This window comes from Narcine bancroftii, chromosome 3, assembly GCF_036971445.1.
Source record: "Narcine bancroftii isolate sNarBan1 chromosome 3, sNarBan1.hap1, whole genome shotgun sequence".
NCBI lineage: Eukaryota > Metazoa > Chordata > Chondrichthyes > Torpediniformes > Narcinidae > Narcine > Narcine bancroftii.
In genome coordinates this window covers 200,857,537-200,870,675 of record NC_091471.1, presented here as the reverse complement: position 1 = coordinate 200,870,675, position 13,139 = coordinate 200,857,537, and the positions used below count along the sequence as shown (strand labels likewise).

At 41.4% G+C, this 13,139-nt stretch overlaps 1 protein-coding gene across 3 annotated transcripts in view; it reads left to right on the top strand.

Annotated features, from left to right (window-relative positions):
- The first annotated feature begins 1,023 nt into the window (after nt 1-1,023).
- The window catches only part of naf1 (nuclear assembly factor 1 homolog (S. cerevisiae)), a 217,569-nt gene continuing 205,453 nt past the window's right edge, over nt 1,024-13,139 (top strand). For 2 of the 3 annotated variants that reach the window (XM_069926274.1, XM_069926272.1), the window contains exons 1-2: nt 1,024-1,108; nt 3,803-4,386. In XM_069926274.1, the coding sequence (XP_069782375.1) occupies nt 3,821-4,386 (566 nt within the window). In that variant the 5' untranslated portion in view covers nt 1,024-1,108; nt 3,803-3,820. The other variant, XM_069926273.1, reaches the window with a different exon arrangement.

Sequence of the window (13,139 nt, the reverse complement as noted above, 5' to 3'; positions counted from 1 at the left end):
GATGACAATGGTCACAATGGTCAGGCGGTTGAACTTTTTACTGGTGACTTATAGCAGTTGGACTCATTATTTTAGCCATCATGATACTTCCCTGCCTATTGACTTGTGTGTAGTGTTTAATTCAACAGACTCTTCGTCAGATCACTAGAACCCAAAAGATGTATGTTTCCCAAGCTCTGTCTGATGATGCTGAGATTGCAGTTCGTTTGCTGACTTGCTGGGAAAAAGACCAAGCTTTCAGTGGAGAATTTACTAAGTGTAGCTAAAGAAAAAGTGTGGATTGTGAGAGATAATAGAATATAGGAAGTAAAGCTAGTATGAATGAAATAAGGAATACTGGACTGGACTAGAGGAAGTTAAGTAAGTGCTGAGTAGGGATGAATTCTGATAAGAGTGTGAGGAAGGGTTACGCAAGTATAATAGAATAAGGGTCTAAGAATTAGCAAGTTCTGCATATAGAATTTAATAAGTCCTGGAGGTTGAGATGTGTGAATAAGGACAAAGTCAGATTCATGAATAAGGACAATGACATGATGGGACCCAGACAGGATACCCCATGGTCTTTCAAGTTTACAGAAACTGCAGGTAGGCAGACAGAATTACCAAATGCCAAACCAATCCAGGAGGCAGAAGAATGTTAGTGGGGGGAGGGTACCTCTACACTGAAATGAACTGTATAAAAGTTGGGTGAGCCCCAGTATGTGTGTGTGTATTCCCAGGGGAAGCACCCAACTTTGCACTGTTGTACAATAAATGTTCTTTGTTCTCAATTTTTGACTGGAGCGAAATCTGTGAAGGTACTTCTGTTTCTCACAGTCTGATCCATATTCAGATTTTGCCTTTACAAAAAAAAACAGCATCAATGGAGAGGAAACAGAGGGTCTGCTTTTCGACTGTCTCTATTTTCGGACGGGATCACTCAGCCGCTGAGATGCCCAAGACAGAGGAAGGAATGGCATTGCACTGAAGGAGTTTGCTGCAGCGGTGATTGACAGCCCCATGCCCGCGTCAGCCTTTTATTCCCGGGTTGGGTTCAGCCGCTGGTTGTGACGCGCTGGGGTGCTGACGTCACAGGCAGCGACAGAGTGTGGCCGGCGCATGGCTGGCGGTAAGTGGACCTGGGTTCGGGGTGTGGAGGGGAAGGGGAAGGAAGGGAGCACCGACGCCTCGGTTTCTCGCCTCCGCATTGCAAACTCAGCAGCTGGCTTGATGCTGCAACCCCGCTGCCGCCGCTCGGGTCTCATTACACGTGGCCCCTCCAGCTTGCGAATCCACTGTGGCCAGACTGTCCTCATCCTTGTTTAACTTGGCTTTTCCGTCTTTCTACGCTTGTGGGCACTCCAGGTAGTTTTCCAGCTGTGGCTAAGATCTTATCAGTAATTCTTCTTGATATAAATTGTTTCATTTCACTAAGTAAATGGGGTAGTTTAAGTAATGGGAGGATTATGTGGGTATATTATAATTCAGTATGGAGCCATGGAGCTCAATTACTTGTCTGAGATAGTCATGTTGCAGCTGTAGAAAACTTGCGCAGTTTTGGAGGCAATGGTGAAGGCGCAGAAGAGGATCCCCAGGATGTTACTTCAATTAGGGAGTATTAGCTGCAAGGTGAGGTTGGATAAACTTCAGTTCTCTCTGGATTGTCAGAGACCAAGGGGTGACCTGATCGAAGTTCTGTGAGGAGCAGAGACAGGGTAGATTGTCAGGGTCCTTTCCCCATGGTGGAAATGCCAAATACCAAAGGATGAGGGGGAGAAAGTTGAAAGGGGATGTGTGAGACAGGCTTTTACACAGTGTCTGGTGATAGGAGTAGATCTGATAGTGGACTGCACTGTAAAGTTTTGTGTAAGATTAATCTGGACACGAATTGGCATAAATTAATCAAAACTGGTTAGCATGGCTTTGATGAATTTTTTCAGAGAATAATAGCGTTGGTGCTAAACTTCAATAAGGCAATTGACGAGTTCCCACATAGGATTCTGGACTGAAAGGTTAGTGCCCATGAGAACTAGGGCAAGCTCCAGACTGGATCCAAAATTGGATTGGTAATATGCGGTGGTTACGGAGATAAATGAGCATGTTAGTAGTGACTTTTTTTTTAAAAACCCCTGAATTTTAGAGTTGTTTCAAAGAATTGGAACACAGACAATGTATTACAGCATTTGCCAAAGTGGGTGAGAAAATTGCAACTATACCCAGTATTAAGAATTTGGAACTGGGCACTTGGAATATTATAGTATCAGGAAGAGGCAGTAAAAAGAAAAATGTACCCTTAACTTTTATAACATGCTACCCCCAGAAACAATGCTGTTTCTTTATTAAACATGATAGTTTCATTCCTAATAACATCTACTAAACTTCACATGAAATGATGGTGAGAGATCCAGTTAGAACAAAACATGAGAAACTATTTATTTTAGTGCAATTTTTCTTTTAAAAAGAGCAAATGTAGTGGTGTGGAGAAGACAGAAAATGAAAGATGAGTTCCTTTTTAAAATGTTTTGATTTTTTTTCACCTACTTTTTTTTATACTGAATTAACATCATTTATTTGCTGAAGGCTGGCATGATCTTGGGCAAGGCTAACAATATTTTGTCCAGTGGGTTCATGAAAGTTAAAACTTCTGACAAATTATGTGTTGTATCTATTCACAGCTGCATAGCTTGGGGACAACCAAGATGTGATCTTGTTCAATGAGGAGTCAATTTTGTTCTTAATGTGACCTGCATCCTTTTATTCCATTTGTTAACTGGCTGTTAAGATATGCCACTTTTTATATATAAAAAAACACCAAAAAAACTTTTGATGCTTCTCATGTTTCCTTTGACTTTCCTACAACTCTGCTTTTCCAGTCCTGGTGTCTTGTGGGTGTGTCTCACCTCTGGTGACTGCCATTTGTAACCAAAATCCTAACCTTTTAAATTCAGTTTCTAAATCACTTCGTTGTCCTGTAAGATATTCCTTAAAAACTACCCCCTTGACTGAGATGATTATTAAAAAATGTAATTTGCAAAATCATCAGTTATTGCCATCCCTAATTAACCTAGATTTTTTTTTAACTGGGCCAGCATTCAGTCTTCCTGTTAGACCCAGGAGTGAAAAAGAAATGGTGATATATTTCCAACTGGCTAATTCAGATTAGAATGAAACCTGCAAGTGCTTGTGTTTCTTCAAGCCTTTGTTCACCCTGGAGGTAATAGTGGACAATCTATTTTCTGGATTACTCCTATAAAACTTTGGGTTTACTATGAAGAATGTAACAATTGGTGGCATTATTGGCTGGCTTGGTAACCTGAGAGCTCATGAAAGCAGAAGGTTGCAGAAAGTGGGAAACAAAGTCAAGTCCATCATGGACACTGACCTCCCAACCATTTGTGTTAGATACTACCTAAAAAAGGTGGTCAACATCATAAAGGACCCCGATTATCCTGGTCACAACCTTTTCTCATTGCTACTTCTGGCAGAAAGTACAGAAGTTCAGCCCCTCTTGATTCAAGAACAGTCTTTTTTCAACAGCTCTTAAGCTATTGAATCTCCTTGTGCTGCCTTAACTACAACTATAAACTACTCTGGAAGTGCCAGTAGTTTGCACTACTGAAACATTACTTAATTTTCTTCACTTGCTGCAACTGAATGTTTATCTATCCTTGTGTATTATCAATCTATACATTGTACGTGTATGTGACAGCATACCTACTTATTTAAACTTTAAATTCCCCTGTGTGATGGCCTCTGCGATGTGTAATATATTAAATAACAATTATTGTTTGTGCATTTTTTCAAACTGCTTTTGTCTTTAAAGGTCAGACTTTGAAGAAGTATGGCAGATCAGAGAGAAAATGAAGATATTCAACTCTATGAACAGAAAATAGAAGGCAATGTTGACTTGACTGTTGAACAACCTACACAGCCAGTCACAGAATTTTGTCAAAAAGCCTTGACAAATGAATCTTTGCTCCCAGAGTCTCAACTTAGTGTGGTAAAGCAGATAGGTTCTCAAATTCAGCAAGAGCTGTGTGTTTGCTCACCAGAAAGCACTGTAAATGAAATGAATGGCAATAGAATATCTTCTGTAATTCCAGCAACACCTGATACCAAAAGGAATTTGGATGCTGGGAAATCATCAGAAGTTGCTGCTTCTGAGAAGTGTGATACATTAGTTAGTTCTGTGGTCGCAGATCATCAGAAGATGGAGTTGTCTGTATCTGCTCAGTTGGAGATTTTATCTTTTGAAAGATCGCAGATTATGAACCAAAACTCAGGCCAGCAGTTGGGTCATTGCCATGATTTTCCCCAAGCTGGCGAGGCATTGCGTGATGTTACGGCTCAGGAAGAATTCACTGAAGACGATGATACCTCTTCATCTGAAGACACTTCATCAGAAAGGTGAGCACTCATTAACTTTGTATGGAGCAACACCGCATTGAGGCTAGCTCAATTAGGGGGAAAAAAAGGTGAACTTATCTTTGGAGAAGGCCTATATGGCTGATCCAGCTTTGCTGTTATGCAGAATGGCATTGAAAACCATCCTCCAGAGCTGAGGGAGGTGGGGGTGAGTGACACAATAGTGCTGTGAGGTCAAACATATGTGCCGAGCAATATCAGTCTTGGTTACCTATAATTTCCTACGCAGCTGGAACCACTCTGGGAGATGCAGAGGGTATTATGGGTAACGGCGGCCATTGATCCCACATTAAAATAAAAAGAAGCCCACCCTGCCATGCTCTGCTGTGCCCTTGTCTGCCTCCTGGCCCAGCTCGATGAAGGAGTGAGGAGGAGGGGGAATGGGAAGTGGACATTTCCGAGTGGCAGGAAGGATCCCGAACCCCTGCATCAATCACCTTGGGAGCTCTTGGTGGTGGCGTCTGGGGCGTGGGCTGACTGCATCATCATGATGTAATCAGCCTGCTCCTAAGCAGCTTTATTCAGCAGCATTGCCTTTATGGAGTGAGGTGGAGCAACTCGCTCCACCTCTGAGACTAGCCTGAGGACAGATCAGAGTTCGCATGATGGATCTGCATGTGGAAGTTTTATGAAGGAAAGTTAAACAACGCAAGGGTGGAGAATACCCCTCCTTTACACTCACTTATTTTTTTCACTATTAAAAAGGGCTGTTGAAAGAAGTGTCTGTATGTTGAATATAATAAGTAATTGTTATAATACTGGAATATTAATTTTGACAGTGAAGAATCTCAGTAAATCTATATTCAAAGGTGGATTGTAACTTGTCATCCACAGTTGAGTGTCAGTTTCTTCAAATAACATTTAAAATGAATGCTATGGAATTAAATAACATAAGATTCTTTAATGCTCAGGTAAAAATGAACTTGTGTTATGTCATAGACCAGCAGCAATAGAAATTCACCAAGACAATGGTATCTTAAAACAATAATTTTTATTAATAATATATCCTCAACTCTAACTATGCACGAACCATTATAGCTTAGGCAAAATTCTGAAAAGTCAAATTTGAAACTCAGAATCTTTAAACTGCTTTCAAAAGTAATTATGGAGTAGATGAGGCACCAAGTCTTCAAAACTTGCAAATTCTTGTTGAGTTGCTTTTGTAGAAATGTACCTTCATGTGAATGATTTGTCACAGCTTCCCCCTTTATTGTCTAGGGGTTATGAAGCTTGTGACTTCGGGAATGCTTTCAAAGACCCAGGCAAGGTTCAGATGAAGTAATTATCAAAATAGTCATGATCCATATGCAAGAATGATCTTTACCTAGATATGAGTCAGTCAGAAGTGACTGTTACTTTTTGCAGATCGTATTTAGTGGGAGGGGTAGGGTTAGTTTGGGGGGGGGGCTCCTTTTTTCTTTTTTTCTTTATTGATTTCTGATATTTTTCCTTTTTTCTTTCCCTTTTTTCATTACATCTCGAAGAGATTACTTTATTAACTTGTCAGGAATTTATTTCAATAATAGAATATGAACCAGTTTTTTCCAAATGAATTTCTATATATGATTATTCTATTGTGGTGGATCAGCACTGTTGGGAGTGGTGAAGCAACAAAGTACACAAGACGTGCTTTGAGCTGATTAGTTTAATGATGATCTTGCAGTCATTTAAATATCTGAGATTCGCATGCTCCCCATGTCACGTGACTCCTGGAAATAACGTGGCTCCCAGAAACCTTTGTCATTAGTCCCTGGGAAACTCCCAGGCCTGTGGAGACCCGTGACTCCGAAGCTCCAATGAGGTAAGCAGTAGCGCGGTCTGCCACATGATCCCCCAGAACCGGAGTGAGGAGTTGACATTCTAATCCTGTTATCATGAATAGCATTGGTCAGTGCGTGCCCTCCTGTGCTGGAGGCATGCCACCTGTACCGGCTGATCGAGGTCCACATGTGCCGACTCAAGGTGATCTACCAAAACAGTTTCTTGCCTCCCTCCAAAATGTATAACAAATGTGGAACCATTATTCCATAGCATCTTGAAAGGACCTTCATGTGGCCATTGCAATGATATCTGATGTGCTTCCCTGCGCAGGAATACATAAAGGCAATCCTGAGTTCAGGCGGAATGTATTAAGTTGTAGACCCATGCCAGGTGGTCGGGATAGACACCAGGGTACCCGCCTTCTCCCTCAAGTGTGAGAGTACCGAAGAGGGAGATTCCTGTTGTCCAAAAGATGCCGGAATGAAATCTGGGACCGTTTTGGGTGGGGGTGGGGGGGGTAGGAGGGGTTCCATACATCAATTCTGTGGAGAACATAGCCAGATTCTTCTTTGGCGAGGTATGGATACCTAGAAGTTCCCAAGGCAGTTCATCTATCCAATCTGGTCCCTTAAGACCACTCATGAGAGCAGTTTTCATGAGACGGTGAAAACACTCTACTAAGCCATTGTACTGGGGATGATAGGCCTTTGACTGATGCAGTTGCATGCCCAACAGCTGTGTGATTATGGACCATAACCTGGAAGTAAACTGAGCTCCTCTGTCAAAGGAGCTGTGCATGGGTAGTTCGAATTGTGCATTTGCTAGGCACGCAGATGTATAATTTTCTTATGATTCATGTTCTGTATTTTATTGAATTGAGATTCAAAATTATTGTTTGTTCAATATATGGCATGTAATATTTCTCTCTTCCAAACCAATAAAAATAAATTAAGAAAAGAGAAAGAAGAATGAGAGAGGATCCATTAAAGCCTAATGAATACTGAAAGGAGTGGAGTGCAGAGGTTATTTCATCTGGTTGGGGAGTCTGGGATTAGAGTGCAAAGTCTCAGAATACATGTGTATCCCTTCAGAACCAAGATGAGGAGGAATTTCTTTACCCAGAGGGTGATGAATCTATGGAATTTGTAGCCGCTGACTTCTGTGGAGGCCAACATTCAGTATATTTCAGACAGGTAGATAAGTTCTTGGTTAGAAGGGGAATCTGGGTTTAAAAACATAAAAGATTACAGCACAGAAACAGACCCCTTTGACCCTTCTAATCTGTGGTGAACTTTTTTTTTTGCCTAGTCTCACTGACCTGCACCCAGTCCATAGCCCTCCCTACCTCTCCCGTCCATGTACCTTTCCAGTTTCTTCTTAAATGTTAAAATTGAACCCACATACACGACTTCATCTGGCTTCTTGTTCCACACTCCTGCCATTCTGTGTGAAGAAGTTCCCTCATGTTCTCAAATGTTTTTCCTCTTTCACTCTTAACCTATGCCCTCTGGTTTGTATCTCACCTACCCACAGTGGAAAAAACCTGTTTACATTTACTGTCTATCCCCCTCATTTTAAATACTTCTATCACATCTCTCTCCGTTCTTCTACTCTCCAGGGAATCGAGACCTAACCTGTTTAACCTTTCTCTGTAATTCAGTTCCTGAAGTCCAGGAAACATCCTAGTAAATCTCTGCACTCTTTCTATCTTATTGATATCTTTCCTATAGTTAGGTGACCAGAACTAGCCACAATACTCCAAATTTGGCTTCACAACTTATAACTTTACCATAACATCCCAACTGTTGTTCTCAAAACTTTGATTTATGAAGTTCATTACATCAAAAGTTCTCTTTATAACCCCATCCACCTATGATGCCACTTTCAGGGAATTAAGGTATCTTTATTCCCAGATCCCTCTGTTCTACTGAACTCCTCGGTGTCCAACCATTTACCAAGAATCTCCTTTCTCGGTTTGTCATTCCAAAATGCAACACCTCACACTTGCGGGGAGAAGGCAGGAGAATGGGGTTTAAAAAGGATAGTAAATCAACCATGATGAATTGGCAGAGCAGGCTCAATGAGTCGCGTGGCCTGTCACGTCTTGGCCACCATTTATTACGATCATGAGTAATCTGGCCATGGACTTAGCTCCACCTACCTGCCTTTTCCACATAATTCTTAACTCCCCATCTATGCAAGAGTCTATCTAACTGTGTCTTGCATATATTTAATAAAGTAGCTTCCACTGGTTCCTTGAACAGAAGTCAATAGATTCACTATTCTCTGGGAAAAGCAGTTCCTTGTCATCTCCATTCTAAATCTACTCTCCGAATTTTGAGAGTATATTGCTTAGTTCGTGTCTTATCTATCATTTTCTTGCCTCTATCTTATCTACTCCTTTCATTATATAAGATCCCTTCAGAATTCCAGCAAGTATAGTCCCAGCCAATCCAATCTTTGCTCATAGGCTGAACTCTTCTCTCTGAAAATAAATCTGGTAAACCAACTCTGCATTGCCTCCAAAATCCGTATATTTGTCCTCTAGTAAGGAGACCAGAAAGGCGCGCATTACTACAAGTGAGGCCTCACCAGCGCTCTGTGCAGTTACCGCAGAAACTCTAAATTCAAAATCTCTTCTTTATTACCTACTGCATCTGCATTGCAATTCATGTACAAGGATCCCCAAGTTCCCTGAACAGCAGCATGCTGCAAAGTTTCACCATTTAAATAATAATCTGATCTATTTTTCCTCCTAAAATGTATGAAATATTTCATCTGCCAGACTCTGCCCACTCACTTAACCTCTGTGTATCTCTCCGCTGACTCTCGACATCTGTTGCACAATTTGCTTTTCCGTTCAATTTAATGTCGCTAGCAAACTTAAATATGCAAAACTTGGTCCCTCTTTTAAAACATTATTCTATTCTCTTGAACAGTTGCAGGACTAGCACCTGCTCCTGTGGCACTCTGCTCATCACTGATTGTCATCCAGAAAAACAGCCATTTATCCTAACTCCCTTCCATTGGTTAATTAATCCTCAATTCATGTTAATAATTTACCCCAACCCCATGCATCCTTATGGATAGGTCTTTCATGTGGCACCTTATCAAACATCATCTGGAAATTCATGTACACAACATCCACCTGTTTTCCTCTCTCCATTCCCCTTGTTATATCCCAAAGAACTCCAGTAAATTTGACAAACATGTCCTTCCTTTCTAAATCCATGCTGTGTCTGCCATGTGGAACAATTGGTACTATTTATATTCCAATGTCTCTCTTTTTCTCCCTTCATGATCGCTTCAGTGGGAGAGTCCAGAACCTGGGGCCATGGTTCGAGGATAATAGGCAAACCATTTAGGACCGAGATGAGGAGGAATTTCTTTACCCAGAGGGTGGTGAATCTGTGGAATTCATTGCCACAGAGAGCAGTAGAGGCAGGTTTATTGAATATATTTAAGAGGGAATTAGATATATTTCTTCAGTATAAGGGAATTAGGGGTTACGGAGAGAAGGCAGGGATGGGGTACTGAACTTTTAAGATCAGCCGTGATCTCATTGAATGGCGGAGCAAGCTTGAAGGGCTGAATGACCTACTCCTGCTCCTTTCTTCTATGTTTCCTGACTGCAGAAATTAAGCTAACTGGCTTATAGTTTCTTTCCGTATCCACCTCAGCACTTATCTCTTTAGTGATAGTGATTGTATCAAGGTCCTCACCTGCATCACATCCTGAACTCTTTGGTATGTTAGTCATGTCTTCTGCCATTTCTGCATTGCACAATATTAATTCCCCCTTCTCATTTTCCAAAGGACCAGCATTCACTCCAGGCCCCTATTCTATTTTTTAACCATCTGTTTTATATTTTGTGCAAATATGTTTTCATAATTTATTTTCCTTTTTATTGCTTGCTTAGTGGTTCTTTGAACTTCTGGATTTCAGGATCTCTGATTTATTATCAGAGTACATATCACTCTGGGATTCTTTTTATGTGCACAAGATAGAATTACCATTTATTGGTAGTGCAAAAATAAATCTTTACATAATGTACACCTTATAATATAAGGTTATTCTTAATTATTCTACATAATTCTAAAATTCTACATAATTCTAAAATTCTACATAATTCTAAAATTCTACATAATTTTAAAATTCTATATTCTAACCAACTGTACAATTAAGTTGAGTAATCTTGGAAAGCAGCCACCAAGTTTTTCATTCTCACAACAATTTACTCAATTGTCAAGCATTGAGACGGCGTGGAGGCCCAAGTACTTAGAGATCGACCCCAGCTCACCGACAGCCGCCAAGGGTTGGCGACACTGGCGCATGATTTTGATGAACTACATTGTCGATTATGAGGACAAGATACTGAATGAGTACAGAACACTATTAGGCTGTGTGAGTTGGAACATTTTCAAATACATAGAAGGTTGTGAAAATTTTAACTCGGCCAACTCTTAAGTTGAACGGTTAACATATGAAGACTCCCAAAGAGGTCTTTGCCAGAGATTTTCTAGCTACCAGGCGGCAGAAGCCAGGAGAATCATAAGATAATTTCTTCAGGGAGTTGGAAAAGTTAGAGAAACTGTAATTTAAAGATCATAGTGCAGAGCAGTGTGGAAATGAGGTAATGTGTGATGTGTTCATCTCTGGGATCGCTCACCTGCAACATGCTAGCATCTCTTAGAAAACAAAACACTTGATTTACAGACTGTTTATAACAAAGCTTCTGCGTTAGATGTAGCTCAATGCAATAATGATGTATTCCCTACCCCAGTGGCCCATACACCTGCAGTAGTGAATCCTGAACCATTGAAGGTATGTGAGAAGGTATGGTGGCCCGTGGCGGCAGTGATTGAGCCGGCGCTCCAGCAAGCCCAACCAAAGGCCAGCGGCACTGGCTCCAACAAGCGAGCCGGCGGGTGAACGGCAAGAGCAGCTTTAAGACCAGCGGCCCCAAAATGATGCTGACATTGCTGCGTGGGGAAGAAAGGCATTGTTAAGCAGGAAAGTACCCATGCACGGGAAACCCACTTAGGCATGCTGTGATGTCAGCCAAGGGGGGCTATGGCGGGAACAGCGCAAGTATAAAAGTCAGACTTGAACCCTAATAAAACTCAGAGCTTATCCTTCCTATGCTAGTGTGGGCCTTTTTTCGAGTAGTGTGCGGCAACAAAGGATTCTTTCACAGGGCTGCCTGATAACCTTCTAGTTGCTCTTGAGAAACCAGCTGTGGCTGCCACTTGTATTACAAAATGGAAATGTTTCTTCTGTGGTTTCTCTTGCCATTCATGGGATAACTGCTCAGCATGTGAGGCTACGTGTTATAAATGTGCCAAGAAAGGACATTGTGCCCAGATGTGCAAATCCATGCCCTCACCAAGGTCAATTAAAACAGTAAATTCTCAGGTACTGGCTACACTTACTAATGCGCCACAGGACTCGCTCAAGTCGTAACCTTTGTGACCGTGAACGTTAAAAAGTTCTCTGTTGGATTCGTGCAGCTTCAACTATATTAGCAAGAAAGTCATGTTAAAACTAAAGGCTCTCCCATTCAGTAAAGACATTAACTATGGCTCAGAATACTTTAAAAGCTAGTTCCCAAGGATATGTTGCTGTTGACCTAACTCTTAGTCGTAATAGCCAGTCTTATGCTGCCACATGACTTGGTGCATTGACAATACTTGGCCAGGATTTCCAGAGTCCGTATCTGTGTGAAATCTGAATATGAAAGACCCTCGTCTGAGCTAACTGAATGGTGCTGATCATTACTGTGCACTGACAGCAGTAAAAATAGAAGAGCCATCCCTTTTTCCAAACTTGGCACCACGCTGTAAGCCAATTGCTGTCAAATCACGATGCTTTAGCCAAGATGATCAGGACTTAATTGCAGAGGAAATCCACCAATTACTTTCAGAAAGCATAATTGAGACCTGCGTATCACCATGGTGAGCCCAAGAGGTAATGGTGAAGGGTCCTACCCACCGACACAAGAAGTGAATGTGTGTGGATTATTCACGGACAATCAAACATTGAATTGGTTGCTTACCTCTTGCCAACCATTGGCAAAATGGTGAATGAACTTGCATGATATAGTGTTCTCTACTTTTAACCTGAAAAGTGCCTACCACCAAGTGTCACTGAAGGAGTCAAATAAGAAGTATATGGCTTTTGAAGCCAATGGACCTTTATGCTAATTTTGTAGGATTCGGTTTGGAGTCACAAAAAGGGGGCCGCCTTCCAGTGAGCTATGGACAAGTTAGTTAGAGAAGAAAAACTGCAAGGTGCCTTCCCTTACCTTGATAATATCACTATTGCTGGACATGCACACTAGAGGAACATGATCAAAATGTAAAGAAATTCTTCAAGACCAAAAGTCAGAGGCACCGAACACTTAATGATTCAAAGACTAGAGTCTGTGCATTCCATTAATGCCCTTGGATACTTTGTGGGGAAGGGTCTCATTGAGCCAGATCCTGAGAGACATCGTCCACTACAAGAGCCCCCTCCACCAGAAAATGTGTGATCCTTAAAAAGGGGGCTCGGGATGTTGGCTCATTACGCCAAATGGATTCATGGGTTTTCTAACAAGATTCAACTGATGGTAAATACAGAGAAGTTTCCAATGGAGGAAAAGGCCATGAATGCCTTTAACTTTCTAAAGAGAGTTGGAGGAAGACATCCTGCACTCTGGATGAAAATTTTACTCTTTATACCCTTTGAGATAGAGTGTGATGCATCTGATATGGCTATTTCTGCTGTCCTTAACCAAGGAGGATGGCCTTTTGCAATAACGCTACAAGGAAGTAAATTTCACTACCACATTGTAGAGAAAGAGCGACTGCCGTCATAGAGGCAGTATGCAAATGGAGCCACTTTAGCTTGGTCACTGATCAGAGGTCAGTGGCCTTTATGTTTGACAGTGAAAGCTGTATACAGATAAAGAAAGCAAAGACTAAAGAATGAAG